Source organism: Drosophila albomicans, chromosome 3 (assembly GCF_009650485.2).
Source record: "Drosophila albomicans strain 15112-1751.03 chromosome 3, ASM965048v2, whole genome shotgun sequence".
NCBI classification, from domain to species: domain Eukaryota; kingdom Metazoa; phylum Arthropoda; class Insecta; order Diptera; family Drosophilidae; genus Drosophila; species Drosophila albomicans.
This window is the reverse complement of record NC_047629.2, coordinates 14,558,433-14,575,874: the sequence shown is the minus strand read 5'-3', so window position 1 is coordinate 14,575,874 and position 17,442 is coordinate 14,558,433. Positions and strand designations below refer to the sequence as shown.

The window sequence follows — 17,442 nt, the reverse complement described above, 5'->3', positions numbered from 1 at the left end:
TAAATCTATTCCTCTGCTCAAAACCTCATTATTAGCATATTTATCGAGTATTTAATTGCTTTTCATCTTCTTATACATACATATGTATATCCTAACATATTTTAAGTTAACTTAATTAGCTGTCCAGCATATTTTAATATTTATTCGCGGTTTTCTAATAATGCATGCTGTTCACAAATTTATTTTGTTTTGTCCGCGCGTCAACAAGCCCTTGCTTGGTATTGCTGGGCCACTTGATGGTACAGCCGTTAGTACGTCAACGTCCAAATAAATAAACACGCAGTATTATGGGCGTACGTCCTGTTTATTTCTCTCGTGAACACAGACTGACCGATACTACTCTTCGCATCTTATTACACATTGTTTAATAATACTTAATTCTACTTATGTTATACATATATCTAGTTAAGTTAATGTTTTAATATCGATAGCTTTACCATGCTATTATCCTTCCAGCACTGCAAGCCTCTCACAGTATTTATATTTCATACGAAGTATTTATATTATATTTAGCGTAGTGTGTGTAGTGGATGTCATATGTAGCCTGTAAAGATTTTAAATGTTGAAGAATTATTTTTTATTTATTTTGGGTGATGCCAACAACAAAAAACTGTGGTATTAAATATAATGTGGGATCTAAAATATTTAATTAGAAGGGAAATTGTAATAAATTACAAAGGGTACAGCATTATGAAATTTAGTAAAATTTATTAAATAAAAATTATGTTACAGTTCTTACCGTTTGTCATGTATATTGGTATTTCAGTTATTTCTCTCAGGTGCGCTCGTGTCTCTGTTAAATTCGTGGGCGGAAAATCTGTTCAATGATATTGGAAATTTATTTAAATAATCTAGCAATAATTCAAATTGCCACAGAAGTTGGCGACAAAAAAGGCATTACGAAATGCTTCGAAAAATGTTAACCCTTTTCAACAAGAAAATAAAATGTTGATGCAGCAGCCATTTGCAATCAATTGAATGTGTTGCGGGTGTTTCTCTCTGTGGCTGTGTCTGTGTGTGTGTGTGTGTGTGTATAGATATATGTACATGTATAGCTGATAATTTATTGCTTTTACATTTTGCAATGGACGAGAGCCGGTTGCTGGGCAATACTGGCAAGGTAATTATTATCTCTTGGCCAACGTGGCGCATACGTAATGAATGGCCGGTTTAAACGGTTTAAGGTTATGTGACATTTTTTCAAGCAACGCCATCATCCCCGATTTTGCGTTTCTCTCTCTCTTTTAACCATTGCCACATCTTCCATTCACCATTTCCCATTTTCCATTTTCCATTTCACATTTATGCAATTCTTTTGCCAAAAATTTATGGCTTTGACCTTTAAGTGTCGCAAGGGAAACCATTTTCATTGCTCTCATTTCATTTAATCTCTTTCTTAAAAGCTTAAAGCGACTTCTATTTGCATTGTCCGAGCACCCTTAATGCATTAAATCATTGAAAAATCGAAACTCAGCAGGTTGTAACAAAATATTTGATTACTTTTCTCTTGTCAACTTAAACTGGCAATTGGTAAATTGTGTAGATTAGAAAATTTATAATTTATATTAATCTTTTGGTCTTTTCTTCCAGCCCAAAATGAGCTTACCGCGTGTATTTATTGAGCTTAGTGCTGATGGCGAGAAAATTGGCCGCATAACCATTGAGCTGCGTTCCGATATAGTTCCTAAGACAGCAGAAAATTTTCGTGCCTTGTGCACCGGGGAGAAGGGCTATGGCTACAAGGGATCGCCATTCCATCGGATTATTCCAAATTTCATGTGCCAGGGAGGTGATTTTACCAATCAGAATGGCACAGGTGGAAGATCGATTTATGGCAACAAGTTTCCCGATGAAAACTTTGAGTTAAAACACACCGGTCCGGGTATTTTATCGATGGCCAATGCTGGACCGAATACAAATGGATCGCAGTTCTTTATCTGCACCTCAAAGACCACTTGGCTGGACAATAAGCACGTCGTATTTGGCAAGGTTGTCGATGGCATGGATGTGGTGCGAAAGATTGAGTTGATGGGCTCGAATAGCGGTGCCACCTCAAAGAAAGTGCTCATCGATGATTGTGGCGATGCTTAAAAAGAGAGAATGTATCCTATTATATTTGTAGCCAAATTACAAACAATAAATTAACAATAAATAAATAGTTAAAGCTGTGAACTAAATATTATATATAAAATATATTATATTTATTTATATATTTCCAACACAAATAACAATACAAATAATTTTTTGAAAACTTCACAAGTTTACAAGTACAAGATTGTGGTCAGGATAAAAATTATAGATATGTATTCTCTTACCTTCCAATAGAAAGAGTTTATAGGGTTTATAATATAAATCTCAATAAAAACAGGTGAAAAATCTAAAACTTCAATTTGGTCATGCGATATTACTGTTTAAATTTACCGAATTAATTTCCAAACAATACAGAAACAAATTTTAACAGTAATAAAATTTACCGAATTAATATGCAAAAAATACTGAAATTCACTGGATATATTTCTTATATCGTCGAAATTTCTTTCTCTAAAGCTAAGAGGTTATTTAATCAATACATATTTAATTTATCGACAATCTGTTTTGAATTTCTCAAAATTGACAATAAATTTTCTAAAAAGCCAAGTTATTGTTCTGCGAACATTAATTTTATTTATGGGAATACATCTGGACGATTTGATTTAAATTGTTCAACAAAATTTAACATTATTAAATAATGTTGTATAATAAATTTTATACAACAAATAAAATATTTGGAAAATTGTATTATTTATTAAGTATCGAAACGACAAAAAAAAAAAATACAAATAAAATTAAACTGAAAGATCTTTTTCAGTTTGGTGTCGAAACGTTTCGCTTCAATTTGATTTGCACGCTTTTGGATACAAGTGATGACTTCATTGTCGCCATACTGGATTTGTAGGCTGGATAAATATTCTTTTCAGATGATTCATCAGCATCGGGCTTGGCATATTGATTGAGAAATGGATTCTCCAGCAATTGCGAAGCATATTTGCCATCCGAATAGTTAATTTTGCGATTCAGATACTTTCTGCAGATGACCGCCTCAGCTTCGCTGTCCTCAGAGTATTGAGCCGATGGCACATCGACATCGGCGGCTTTCGTCACATCGATGGGATAAATGTTGAGCTTGGCAATGTGATTGTAGCCAAAGTCGGTTATCTTATGGCCCGCAACACGATTGGCAAACTCCACGGCATCCGACAGACTCATGGATCGTATATACGTGGCATAGATGAAGCCGGCCGTGAAGCATGCCCCAGCACCGTGAGTGTCGACAATGTGTTGCGGCTTATATGGTGGCATCTCGTGGTAGACACCTTCCCCGGTGAGACAGCCCGCCCCCTTGGGACCCCACGAGCAAATGAAGCAGGGTCGCTTCATGTGGATAAGGCGTGGCAAACGCAGATCAAAGTCCAGCTGCCGGCAAGTTTGTCGGGCCGATTGCCAGCCCTGCTGCATGGCCAGCTGGCGAGAGAAGAGCACAAAGTCGCACATGTCGATGAGATGCTTATTCTCGTGATATCCCGAATTCACCCGCAACGATGTGAGTATACGTTCCTTCTTGCCATTGTTGTAGTCGAGCACAGCACGCACCATTTGCACCGTTTCAATGACGTTGCGTGCCTCGAAGTGTACCCATCCAAATCGGCTGAGATCCAGCTGTTTAAAGTCCTTGTAGCGACAATACGGAAACTCTCGATTGCAATGGATGACGCTGCTACTATGGGGCTTTTTGCTCACAATGATAGTACTGAATGCGGGATCCTCATCGGTTTTAGGGCAATGCATCATCTCGATGCCTTTGCCCTGCATTTCGGTGATGATGGCACTCAGGATCGGCGATCGACTGAGCATGCCCAGGAACTCGGATTGCGCATTCAGCAGACTCAGCACAAAGCTGACAATGCTCGCGTGTCCACCGCGTTGCCAATGCGTTTCGAGGCTGCAATTTTCTTTGCCCTTCTCTGGCTGCTCTTTGCATATGGTGATTATATCCATGGACAGATTGCCAACGCATAGCACGGGCTTGGTCATGCTCAGTGCGCAATAATGATTCATGGCGATGGTGATTGCTTGAGAAACTCCTTTAAATCAGAACTATTTATTTGACATAATTTAAAAGGGTTGGATGCCGAAATGAGTTTGAATGTAAAACATTCAATATCTATAATACAATATATTATATGTAAATCCGAAAGCTGTTATGAGCATATTTGAGTAATTAGCAATTCTATTTAATCTCGTTTGAAGAGATTCATAAATATATAAACAATTACTTGTGTAAGGGTCACGGGATTGTGAATATTTATTACGTTCAAATTAACGCTCTTTTTATATATTCTTACTTTAATTTTACCGTGGAAAGTCTTTAGAAAAAACTATACTCTAATAACTCTAATAACAAAGTTTAAGTTTAATTAAGTAAAAAAACTTTAATTTTTTCGAAATAAGAATTGCATTTTTAAAGTAATAATTTTATTCCTGATATAATAAGTCTTAAAATTCTGCATATTTTAACCTTACAGAAGATTATCCTTAACAAAAGAACATTTAAAAAAAGTAAGAAAGCTATGGTCGAGGGAGCTCGACTGTGAAATAACCGCTACCATTACTACATGTAAGAATATTTTCTAATAGAAAATTTTAACTTCAAACTTTCTGACTCTGAGCTTAGAAAAAATTCATCTCAAATAAAAACTAAATTTATGACTTTGTCTAGAATTCGTCTGATATTTATGTTTTCATCAAATATTTTATATTCTTAATATGCTAATTACAGTGCCGTGCAAGTCTGAATACATGTTTGCAACTACTGACTTTGAGTTCGCATAAAAAAAGTTATTAGTAAATGCGCCCAAAATTTTTTGTATTTATTCTTTGAATATTTATTAACTAAATCTTATACAAAATATAACAAAAAAAAAACTAATTGGTCTGATTAAGAAATAAAAAACAAAAAAAACTCGCATGTACTCAGTTATGTTCATTTTGAACACTTTTCAACAAACGCTTTTCTTTTAATACTTGGTCCAAAGACCCTTATTTGTAATTATGATATTTATTCATTCTGGTATATTTTCTACCAAATTTTGTATTCTTTCTTTTAGAATAGCTCTCCATTCTTGCTGGACTCGTTGCTGCATCTCGCGCTAGCTTGGTGGTACTGATTCGTAGAGTCCCAATCATCTTTTCATTATCGATCACAAATTTTCGATCGGATTAGGATCAGGACTCAGTGCTGGCCACTCCTTTACCTTAAAATTTTGTTTTGCGATCCATACTTTGAAGATTTTGAACGTGTGTTTTGGAATTCCATCTTGTGGAAATGTGATGTCTCTCTCCTTATATGCACATTTGTCAACAAAACCGCAAGGATGGGTCTGCAAAATATCTAGAAAGTCTTGCTTTTGCATAGTTCCATCTATTTTCTTAATTGGTCCAATACTCCACCAAGTAAAATCATGACCAGATCATGACATTTCCTCCTCAGTGTTTCGCAGTTTCTTGTACATGGCCTATCTCCAGCGACTCTTCAGGCTTCTTCCAACAATATTGTTTACCATCCGACTGGAATCGATTCAATTTCGTTTCATCATACCATATAACTATTTTTCAGTCGTCCAGTTCTCAAGTTTTATCCCAGCAAAAATGCTTATTCGGTATATAGCGAAGGCTTTATTTGGTATATTGATATAGTACTGCTTTCAAAATATACTGTAAACAAAAATATACTAGATTGTTAGCCAAACCGTAATAAAAACCTTTTTAAATTACTTTGATTTAAATACGAAATTTTAGAATAGAGCAAAATTGTAGGCAATACAATATTTTATATATATACATAGGTATAATAATAAGTTTACTTACTTTTAAGTATTGGCACCTCTATTGAAATCATTTAGAGACTTACAACTTGCCACATTAAAACATAAAAAACAATAAAAACTGATATATTTCTATTCAAAAAATAAATCGATGACTTAAATAGTCGATCGTTTTATTATTCAGAACGCAATTTCTTAATGCACCAATTAAATACAAATGATTACATAATTGAGTCAAATATTGGAATTTCAGCTCTTCAGTTGCTAACTTCTTCATCGCTTCTTTTGGGGCGAATTAGCATCTTAGCTTCTTTCAATGGATTTCGTAGGTAGCAAATTAGATATTCCCCATATGGTGCATTTAAATTACTGCATAAGGAAAAACAAAAATCAATAATTATGTGTATTCCATCAAAAATAACAGTTTTGAATATTTACCAATAATAACAATCCGTGTACCACCAGCCACTTTTGTGTCCAACTGCGCAATTACCATCATCAGAGTCGTTGTCGCGATCAAATGTTGTGAATTTCATGTTTTCGCCGTCTCTCATCGCATCCCCAATAACAGTTTCATCGAATTTACCCAAACTCAGTGCGTATCCATTGTCTTCATCAGATATTTTGAAGTCGTCATATCGAGCGTTGAAAACACTTCCATTCACAGCAACCAAATGTATATAAAGTTCGAATCTCTGCAAACTCGTGATACGATGAATTTTCTCTAGTCCGAGGAAGAAATCGCTATCCATTTCACCGAAACCTTTGCGATACGTTGCCCAATCCCTATTGAAACTCTCATTTCCCCCAACTCTTTGTTGTATTACAATCCATCCAGGTCCAGCTAACTGACTATTGCATAAAACATCGAAGAAACCTATGCCAGAAACATTGAGTGGATGAACATCTGAATCTCCAAAAGGAGAGCAACTTGATGGGATAATAGAATTGAGTAAAGTCTTATTCAATGTATCAACTTCAGCTTGACATAAATGATTTTCTTTCACTTTATCTATTAGCTTAGTTTGACTATCTTTGAATTCCATTTCAATTTTTTTCTGTTGTTTCCTGATGTTTTCTGATGTCCGATTTAATGTATCAATTTCAGATTGGCATAACTGAATATCTTTATCTTGCTTCATTAATTTAGTTTTACTGTTCTCTAATTGCATTTCAAGTGTTTTCTGATGTTCAGTATTATTTTGAATATTCTCACTAAATCTCTTTATTTTTTCATCTTTTTCAATTATGCTAGAATTAAGATTTTTGAATTGAAGTTCGCAATTTTCTAAGTTGGTGGATTTATCTGCTAATTGTCCTTTTAATTTCACAATAATATTTTGTTTTGAATTAATTTCAGATTGTAATTTCTCAACTTTATTTTGACTCAATTGTAAATCGCTTTCCCCTTTAAGTACTTTGTTTTTATACTCATCTAATAGAGCTTCCTCCTTCATGAATTTTTCATGAATTCTTACAATGTCATGATACTTTTCTATAAGATCAGAATTCAATTCATTTAACTTCTTTTCCTTAATTTCTTTGTCTTCTAACTCATTTTGAACTTGCCTAAAATAGTCAAGTAGAGGTTTCACAGTTTTATAATTATGAATCCGGCATTGTTCTTCCATAAGTCGATCGGATTCACATGTCTGATAAGAAGAAAATACTCGACTTTTAACATCCTCTTAATCACACTGTATGACGTCTGTGCTCTCACCTCTTGATCGGTAGCTGTGGCTACAGAATATATTTCATGCACTATCAGTAACAAAACTGCGTTGATTATTAATCTGCTCATTTCGATTCTTATGACTGCATTCAAACAAGATCAATATGAAACTGAATAATGTACTTAAATCTACAAATAAATCTGCTCTTAACATTTAAACTGTGTAAAAGCAATTGAATGTTTCACTAAAGAGAGATAGACTCTCTCATCGGGTAAACAGAAGAGAAAATATTGTCGTATAATCTCAATTTAATGCAAATTTAATTAAAGGGATTAGATGATGCCACTTAAACGCGTTTAGAAATTTAATTTGTTTATTGTATGTTTAGGTAATATGGTTCACTTGAAAATGTACATATATACAGAAAATTCATAAGTTTACTTACTTTTAAGTATTTGCATCTCTGTTCCAGAGATTTACAATTTCCTACATCAAAACATAAAATACACTAAAACCGAATATATTTTAAGTACAAAATAAATCGCTGCATTCAATAGTCGATCGTATAATTATTACGAAAGCAAATTCGACATTCAAGAAATATATATAAAAGATTACATAATACAGTCAAATATAGGAATTCCAACTCTTCAATTTATCACTTCATGATCGCTTTTTTGGGGCGAATTAGCATCTTAGTTTCTTCAAGTTCGATTTTCTTTTTTACCCACCAATTTAGATGTGGCCCATATGGTGCATTTAAATTACTGCATAAGAAAAACCAAATTCAATAATTATGTCTATTCTATCGAAAATAACAATTTGCAATATTTACCAATCATAACATTTCATGTGCCACCAGCCACTTTTGTAAAGAACTGCGCAATTACCATCATCAGTGTCGTTTTCGCGATCAAATGTTGTGAATTTAAGGTTTTCAGCTTATCTCATCGCATCCTCTATAATAGTTCCACTGAATTTACCCAAACTCAGTTTATATCCATTGTCTTCATCAGATATTTTGAAGTCGTCATATCGAGCGTTGAAAACACTTCCATTCACAGCAACCAAATGTATATAAAGTTCGAATCGCTGCAAACTCGTGATACGATGTATTTTCTCTAGTCCGAGGAAGAAATCGCTCTTATAAGAACCGAAACCTTTGCGATACGTTGCCCAATCCCTATTGAAACTCTCATTTCCCCCAGCTCGTTGTTGTATTACAATCCATCCAGGTCCAGCTAACTGACTATGGCATAAAACATCGAAGAATCCTACGCCAAAAACATTGAGTTTATGAACATCTGCATCTCCGAAAGGGATGCAAGAAGTGGGTCTTAACTTATCAAGTTCAGATTGATATAACTGATTTTCTTTCACTTTATCTATTAGCTTAGTTTGACTATCTTTGAATTGCAATTCAATTTTTTTCTGTTGTTCACTGATATTTTCTGATTTCCTGTTCAATGTATCAATTTCAGATTGGCATAACTGAATATCTTTATCTTGCTTTATTAATTTAGATTTACTTTTCTCTAGTGTTTTCTGATGTTAAGTATTATTTTGAATATTCTCACTAAATCTCTTTATTTTTTCATCTTTTTCAATTAAGCTAGAATTAAGATTTTTGAATTGAAGTTCGCAATTTTCTAAGTTGGTAGATTTATCTGTTAATTGTCCTTCTAATTTAAGAATAATATTTTGTTTTGAATTAATTTCAAATTCGAATTTATGAACTTTATTTTGACACGATTGCAAATCGTTTTCCCCTTTAAATACTTTGTTTTTATACTTATCTAAAAGAGCTTCCTCCTTCATGAATTTTTCATGAATTCTTACAATGTCATGATACTTTTCTATAAGAATGGAATTCAATTCATTTAACTTCTTTTCCTTAATTTTACTTTCTTTTAACTCATTTTTAACCTGTTTTAAACTATCTAGCAAAGGTTTCAATGTTTTATAGGTCTGATTGAGGCATCGGTCGGATTCGCACGTCTGATAAGAAGAAAATGTAAACATTTTTAGCACTCACTGTATTACATTGTTTTATACAATTGTTCTCACCTCTTCGAAGGCAGATATGGTCACCAAGAATATTTAAAGTACTATTAAGAAAAGAACTGAGTTGATTTTTATTTTACACATTTTGAATATTTCGACTGCTCGCGGACAAGATGAATTTGAAACTAAAAGTTTAATTTAAATCGACGAAGAATATAGCTCGGAGTGCTGTATGATTTTGGAATTAACACGTGATCAACGGATGTGGGTTCAGCTCAAAAGTTCGTAGCGGATGTGAAGGCGATAGCAAATTGTGTCAATGTCGAGACAATGTCAACTTTCCGTCGCCTGTTGATAATGAAACTAGAAGTGGCGAAAGCTTTTAAGTGATTTATTTACCCAAATTTTGATTAAACCTAAAATTATAAAACAGTGTAGTGTAAAATTGCAATGTAATATACATATATACATACGTATCACAGGGACATTGTATTGAAGTCAGGATCAATGAGCCAAGATATTGATGATCTCAAATAGACATAACTTATCATGATCAGCTCTCTCTCTCTTTCGCTCTCTCTGTCTCTCATCTACGTCACTATTTCAATCAGTGAGATTCTCTGGCTTATCTCCGCAATGCTGACGCAGATGCGTACCAATTGATGCGTATTTTATATGTTTTAATTCACTGTATATAAAACACAACAAATAATTTACTTTTTGTTTTGGGGTTTATCAACCTCACTCAACTTATTAAAATTCTATATCTGAGTTAAATATATATTTAATATGTGCAAATGCAATCTTAAAATGAGTAATGCAAATCACCAGAAAGAACAACCTGACTTTGCAATTATTACTCAATATGGACTACCGACTCCTTACTATCAAGCTTTATTCTGCTGGGTGAAGTGTATTTTAAGTCTCATATACTGAACGTTCTATATGTTGCCAATTCATTAAATGTATGTCATAATGTCAGATCAACATGACTTAGACATTGAACGCTGTATTTTGGGGTATTACGTTTTTAGAGTGGGGTATCATCATTAAAAGAAGCTCAAAGTCTGTTCAGCTGAAGATGGTGTGACAAAATTATTCTATTTTCGAATTGAGCTTGCATCTAAAAGTAATTCAATACTTATTTAAAGAGTAATACCCTTTATTATGGTTGGTTTTTCTGTTCTATTGCATTCAAGATGTTTTAATGTACTTGAAACTTAAAATAGTTGAAGCACATAAAATTAGATATCAAAATCCAAGCAAATATATTAATTTTGCTTGATAAATTAATTTCGAGTTTTAAGGGCAAAAACAATTTTGAACATATTAATAAATACTATTAGTATTGCCAATTAATTAAATTCATTAAATAAACATTGAAATTCATGGTATATTGTAGTCGAGCAATCGTTCTGTTTTAATTTATTTCGAACTATTTGTCCAGTATAATGCCCCTACATAACATATGTCATTTAGACATCATGCCTGCACTTGTTTCTCTCTTCACTCTCAGTTGCTTATCATCGCATTGCTGGCCTTTGCCTTAAAACTGCCCAGCAGCTTGGCAACAATTGTCAGAATGACGTCTTTTTGGGAGAACGCTTCAACAAAATCATAATTCGCTGACCTGCACCAATTATTAAAATGTTGAAAATAAGCAAAATTCATTCTTCAAAGTCGAAATGTGCGCTACGTACAGACGAAAACATTTTCGAGCACACAAAATATATATTATATTTTATATTATTTAATTTCTTATTCATATATATGTATGTTGATCCACCGAACCTTTTGCATGAGTTCTTGTCTAAGTAAAGATGCAAAATTAACAATTACGAGTGTGCTTTCTGAGATATCCGCAACCTATTTTCAATAAAAGCAATAAATAAAAGATATATCGAAGGGTATATATATATATAGATATACTGTTACGAGTATGCTCGACTCTGAGATACCCGTCACCCATTTTCAAAAAACCAAACATATCTTAAACAAGTAAGAAAGCTACAGTCGAGTGTGCTCGACTGTGAGATACCCGCTACCCATTTTGAATAAAAGCAATATATTTTGCGGTATTATCCTCAAAATATACCAATTATACTACAAAAAATACTAAAAATATACCAAATGGTATATATGGTATATCGATATAGTACCGCATTCAAAATATACCATAGACGGCACAATATACCAGAATATACCAATATACCAGCAACTAAGACCCCTAGTAAGTAGGTGTTTTTGCCCATACAAAGGTATTTCATTGAAACAAACTTGATCTGCGTGCAAACATGCTGCCGGAAAAAAATAATAGCTCTATCCCTTATAGCCTCTGAGATGTAGGTGTTCATACGGACAGACACTCAGACGGACAGACGGACATACGGATATGGCTATATCGTCTCGGCTGTAGACGCTGATCATGAATATATATACTTTATGGGGTCGGAGATGCCTCCTTCTATCTATTACATACATTTCCTGCTGGCACAAAGTTATAATACCCTTCTACCCTATGGGTAGCGGGTATAAAAATAATAATACCGTTCGATATATCGATATACTGCGTGCGTGCGTGAGACTAAAAATAAATGCATCACACGCATCGAATCGTGTCACATTTTGTGCATTGTTCTATTCTACTTTGGCTCATGAGGTTTAGTGAATGTAATATTTATATGGTCTGATGAAACGAAATTGAATCGATTCCAGTCGGATGGTAAACAATATTGTTGGAAGAAGCCTGAAGAGTCGTTGCAGATAGGAAAACTCCGAAACACTGAGAAGGAAATGTCATGGTCTAGAGCTGTTTTACTTGGTGGAGCATTCGACCAATTAAGAAAACAGATGGAACTATGCAAAACGAAGACTTTCTAGATATTTTGCAGACCCATCTTTGCGATTTTGTTGACAAATGTGCATATAAGGAGAGAGACATCACATTTCAACAAGATAGAGATCCAAAACACTCGTTCAAAATCTTCAAAGTATGGATCGCAAAACAACATTTTAAGGTAAAGGAGTGGACAGCACAGAGTCCTGATCCTAATTCGATCGAAAATTTGTGGTTGATAATGAAAAGATGATTGGGACTCTACGAATCAGTACCAGCAAACTAACGCGAGATGCAGCTACGAGTCCAGCAAGAATGGAGAGCTATTCTAAAAGAAAGAATTCAAAATTTGGTAGAAAATATACCAGAATGAATAAATATCATAATTACAAATAAGGGTCTTTGGACCAAGTATTAAAAGAAAAGCGTTTGTTGAAAAGTGTTCAAAATGAGCATAACTGAGTACATGCGAGTTTTTTTTGTTTTATGTTTCTTAATAAGACCAATTAGTTTTTTTTGTTATATTTTGTATAAGATTTAGTTAATAAATATTCAAAGAATAAATACAAAAAATTTGGGCGCATTTACTAATAAATTTTTTTATGCGAACCCAAAGTCAGTAGTTGCAAACATGTACTCAGACTGGCACGCCACTGTACACTTATCCTATGAAACGTTTTCCGCTCTCCGTATAAATACCACATAACTGTAAGTATTGTGACTCCACTTCATTCCCATCCATTTCTTACAATCTACTCGTATGTCTATTGAACCGGCTAGTTTAAATTTGAGTAGGCCTTGATTTATCTACTATTCAATTTGATGTTGCTGCACTCAACAGTGTTCATCATTACAGCTTAGGCTTTGAACTTGAACGTCACATAAAAAATTTGTTCTTTTTTTTAAATCGGTAAAAATTTGTAATCAAACTTATTTATTTTTTTTTGATTCACTATTTTTACTATTTAATTGCAGAGCTGGCGTTCCTCCGGAAAGTCAATTTATGGCAATAAGTTTCCCGATGAAAACTTCCAGCTAAAACCCACCGGACGGGGCACATTATATATGGAATGCTGGACCAAATACGAATGGATCGCAGTTTTTTATATGCACTGAGAAGACCGAATGGTTGGACAATAAACATGTTGTGTTTGGCAAGATAGTTGAGGGCATGGATATCATACGCAAGGTCGAAACGTTGGGCTCCAATTCGGGCAAGACGTCAAAAAAGATTGTTATTGAGGACTGTGGTGACATGTGAAGGAAATGAGCATGAAATAAAAGATCAAATAAGCATTGAAATGTCACATTTCTTAAAATCCTATTCTAGTCTTTGTTTAGTTGTCAGTTATTGGCAGTACTTTTATTAGAATTAATTTTAAAATTCAATGTTAAAAAGTTCAGGAAAAAAGAGATTTTTTAAATATGGACAGGTGCGATCGAAGGCTGAGCTATGCGGCTGGCAAGAAGAAGGTGCTCTGTGTGGGCAACGCTGTTGTCGATTGCATATCGATTGTCAATAAATTTCCCAAGGTGATGAAGCCCGAACGCTGTGTCAAAGGCATCTGGCAGCGCGGGGGGAAAGCGGCAAATACGGCAACTGTGTTGCGCAATCTCGGCATGAACGTGGAGATCTTTGTGATGCTGAGCACTAATCCAATGTTTCGATTGCTTTTGGATGATTTGCGGCTGCGAGGCATTGGCATTGACAATTGTCCGCGGCATGAGAGCAATCCGCCCTTCTCCTTAGTATTCCTCACTAGGGACACAAAGACCTGCACCATTACCAACTGCACCTCAAAGTTTCCCTATGTCACGCTGGAGGACTTCAAGAAACTGGATCTCAACAATTACGGTTGGATACATTTTCGCGGACGTCCATCGGATGAGGCAATGATGAAACATGTGGCTGCGCACAATGCCATGCACAAAGAAAAGATCTTCGTATCCATGGAAGTTGTGTCGGATCTGGATAATCTTTGGCCTATGCTGGAGTGTTGTGACTATGCCTTCTTCTCGAAGCAGTTGGCATTCCAATATGGCTGGCAGAGGCCCAGAGATGCCTGTCGATGCTTGGATGAGATGATGGGATTTCGCTTGACCAATAAGCGTCCCTATGTCCTCTTCATGTGGGGCAAGCGTGGCGTCGGTCTCCTCGACAACGTTGGCAACTATCTGCGGGTGCGTGCGCATAAGATCGCTCGGGTTGTGGATGCTCTCGGTGCTGGGGAAGCCTTTGTAGGTGCCTTCATCTATGCGTTGTATGTGCGAGAGCGAACTGCCACGATTGCCGCCAGCTTTGCCAATCGCATGGCAGCTCATAAGTGCACCAAATTTGGCTTTGATCATATGGCCAACATTTTAGTTGAGCCGCCATTGTAAATATTCTCAAATTAAACTTGTGTAAAAGTGGTTCAGCTGCATGATTAGTTGAATATTTAAATTGTAAGAGTTTTTGGCAAAACATTTCGGATTATATTTTCTGTAAAGTAGCTTCAGCTATCACAAGTTTGAATTAACTGCTATTCAAGAGGTAGTAAACAAAGAACTATTTACAAATATTTCTAATTACTACCTAATAAATAACTGTTTAAAAAGCTGCTTACCTTTTCTACAACTCAAAAGAAAAAAACTGGGAAAGTGAAAAAATCAGTCATAATATGATGTCAATACAGAAAACGGAAGACAAATAATAATAAATTAATCATTCTTTATTTCAAGAATGTAAAAATGTCAAAATTGAATCCAGAAAAAAATGATTAGGTCTTCTTAAAGCGCTTTTAAATTTGGTTTATTTAAAGTAGAACAACCGATAAATATAGATTTAAATCTTGTATATTGAATATATCAATACATAAATTTTGAATTTTTGATTCAAAATTTTTTTATGATTGAAAAATTCCCATACTCTAGATTTTAATTCGTGTGTTTATATCGTCAATATTGTCTCTCTGTGTATATTTATGGTAATTTGACTAAGTTTAACACCTTATTTCCAACTTCAAAGGCAAAAACTCTAGTAAATAGACTTCAGTCAAAGATCTTCCAAAAATAGGCAGATCTATTAAAATGCTAATGAACATAGATGAAAGCATACTCGCAACTTCAAAAGCAATTCAAGTTCCTGCTTAAAAGCTCCGCCGAACCAGTTCAAGTTGCAACTTTTTGAAGTGAGGAGCTTCCGTTGGGATTGTGTGCTTAGCATAATTGTGTCATGATTAATTCCAAAGTCAGACCAGAGAGACTCGAAATAAATGTAACAACTTACAAACTTGTATAAAAATATTCGTATTTATGTATATTTTGTGGCATACACTGAACGGAGGGGGGTCAAAGGGAAGGCGTCTGCCAAGCAGTTAGCGTAAATGTTATGCATAGCATTGAGCGGTGGCCGAGGAGAAGACACGGAACAAGGAATGTTTGCTGGTCATTTATCATGGCAAAAACACCACAACAGCAACAGTAGCAGCAGCCACAAAGCTTTTCGTGTGGAATTTAAGTGACAATTTTCATACAATTTCCACCGGCACCACGCGGCGTATGAGCGATGACGATAATTTCTGGCTGGGCAAAAGAAATCGATAAGTGTCCAAGCATTTGATATGCGAAAGAGACAAGCGAATAGAAAGTACTTCCGGCTATGCAACTGTCCTGCATACCCTGTAAACCACGGAGAAGTGCTAAAGGGTAGCATAGCAAAAGTATTCAATAAGTATACGAGATGAAATAATTCTTCTTATTAAGCAACTGAGTGAAACTTCTTATTAAGTTTGCCTTTAAACTTTATTAAATTTCATGTAAAAGGGTATTCTCTAGTTGTGCACGCATTATGTTTGAATTTTTGTGTATTTTTGCTGACTGTTGCAAAAGTCGAAGAATGCAAAACCCGAAATTATGCGTCGCAAATGCGGCAAACTCAATGTGGGAATGGGAGGCGCCACTCAAAGCCAAGAGGCAGACAGAGTTAGAGAAGCTTCAAGGCGGTTACAAAGGCACACACATTCACACTGAGATAGAGACACACACACACGCATACACACATAGAGTCATGTAACAGGCCGCCATTTATGTAAATTAAAAATTATTTCGACTGTAAAAATTCAGTGGGAATTGTTTTTGGCAAGCGACGTTGTTGTCTCTGCGGCCCATTTGCAACAAAAACACAGACACGCTCACACACACACACGCATACTAGCGCAGTTACTAGCTGCAATAACAAAAGCAACAAGGAGCGTGGCAATTGAGAAAAACATTTGCTTTTTAACTACATTGGCTGTTAAGCAGATCTAAAGAATAGTTATTGTTATTATTGGCGGTTGTTTTGAGCCACAGCCACAGCGCACCACACGCCATGCGGCAAGGGGCATGGCAAAGGGGCGTGTGGCATGTGGCATATATGTAGCAACTACGAGTGCAAGCCAAAACTTGATTCAAATTTAAATTCTCTTCTTTTTGTATATCAGTTGGTAAAGAAATTTGCGGAAACGATAAGTACGAATAGTTATGATTGGAGTTTCTTATGAATATGACTCGAAATCCATTCGATATAATGGCTTATATGGAGACATAAGAACCCAGCCATTCATGAGATAAGCAACTACTGTTTTGGGGAAATAATGAAGAACCATTCACACACAGCACTGAATATAATTAGAGTGCCAAAGATTATGCAAGAACATTAGCAACTTAAGTAGAACATTTTGTAGTGTCAAGAGATTTTGTAGTGTGATGGAGAATGAAAGGAATATACACTAGTCGGCACAATTATTTTGACGAATCTCTTTTTGACTATTGAACTTAGCTTTGCTTGAATTCGTCAAATAACGGTGCGAAAATTAGGCGCAAAACAAAGAATCTATTTTAAGCTATGTGCATGCCAAATTTTATTTCGTTTACCTTTTGCATTCTCTTTCTACTGATAAGAATACATGCAGACAACGGCTTTTTGCGTGGCACAAGTATTTTGACAGCATCTTTATGGAAATATTTTTACACTTTTAAGCACGCGAGAATTAAAGCACTTCTGTGTTTAACTTTGAGCAATATTAAACCTTGTTATTAAAATAGA

General features: G+C 35.0%; 4 protein-coding genes and 1 pseudogene across 4 annotated transcripts; 3 read left to right on the top strand and 2 right to left on the bottom strand.

Annotated features, from left to right (window-relative positions):
* The first annotated feature begins 1,443 nt into the window (after nt 1-1,443).
* Nucleotides 1,444-2,177, top strand: LOC117568418 (peptidyl-prolyl cis-trans isomerase-like). Its single transcript, XM_034249063.2, has 2 exons — nt 1,444-1,530; nt 1,591-2,177. Exon 2 carries the CDS (start codon nt 1,597-1,599, stop codon nt 2,089-2,091), a length of 495 nt encoding a protein of 164 aa, XP_034104954.1. The 5' UTR covers nt 1,444-1,530; nt 1,591-1,596; the 3' UTR covers nt 2,092-2,177.
* A 652-nt stretch (nt 2,178-2,829) lies between these two features.
* On the bottom strand, nt 2,830-4,193 carry LOC117568280 (ketohexokinase-like). The gene has a single exon (XM_034248792.2). It carries the CDS (start codon nt 4,093-4,095, stop codon nt 2,845-2,847), a length of 1,251 nt encoding a protein of 416 aa, XP_034104683.1. The 5' UTR covers nt 4,096-4,193; the 3' UTR covers nt 2,830-2,844.
* A 1,860-nt stretch (nt 4,194-6,053) lies between these two features.
* On the bottom strand, nt 6,054-7,674 carry LOC117568937 (angiopoietin-related protein 7-like). The gene is made up of 3 exons (XM_034249865.2): nt 7,582-7,674; nt 6,300-7,513; nt 6,054-6,230 (listed from the first exon to the last, which is right to left on the bottom strand). The coding sequence occupies exons 1-3, from the start codon at nt 7,660-7,662 to the stop codon at nt 6,119-6,121; spliced, it is 1,407 nt and encodes a 468-aa protein (XP_034105756.1). The 5' UTR covers nt 7,663-7,674; the 3' UTR covers nt 6,054-6,118.
* A 5,331-nt stretch (nt 7,675-13,005) lies between these two features.
* On the top strand, nt 13,006-13,670 carry LOC117566683 (peptidyl-prolyl cis-trans isomerase-like; annotated as a pseudogene).
* A 43-nt stretch (nt 13,671-13,713) lies between these two features.
* On the top strand, nt 13,714-15,008 carry LOC117571293 (ketohexokinase-like). The gene has a single exon (XM_034253363.2). The coding sequence runs from the start codon at nt 13,800-13,802 to the stop codon at nt 14,754-14,756; it is 957 nt and encodes a 318-aa protein (XP_034109254.1). The 5' UTR covers nt 13,714-13,799; the 3' UTR covers nt 14,757-15,008.
* The last annotated feature ends 2,434 nt before the right edge of the window (nt 15,009-17,442 follow it).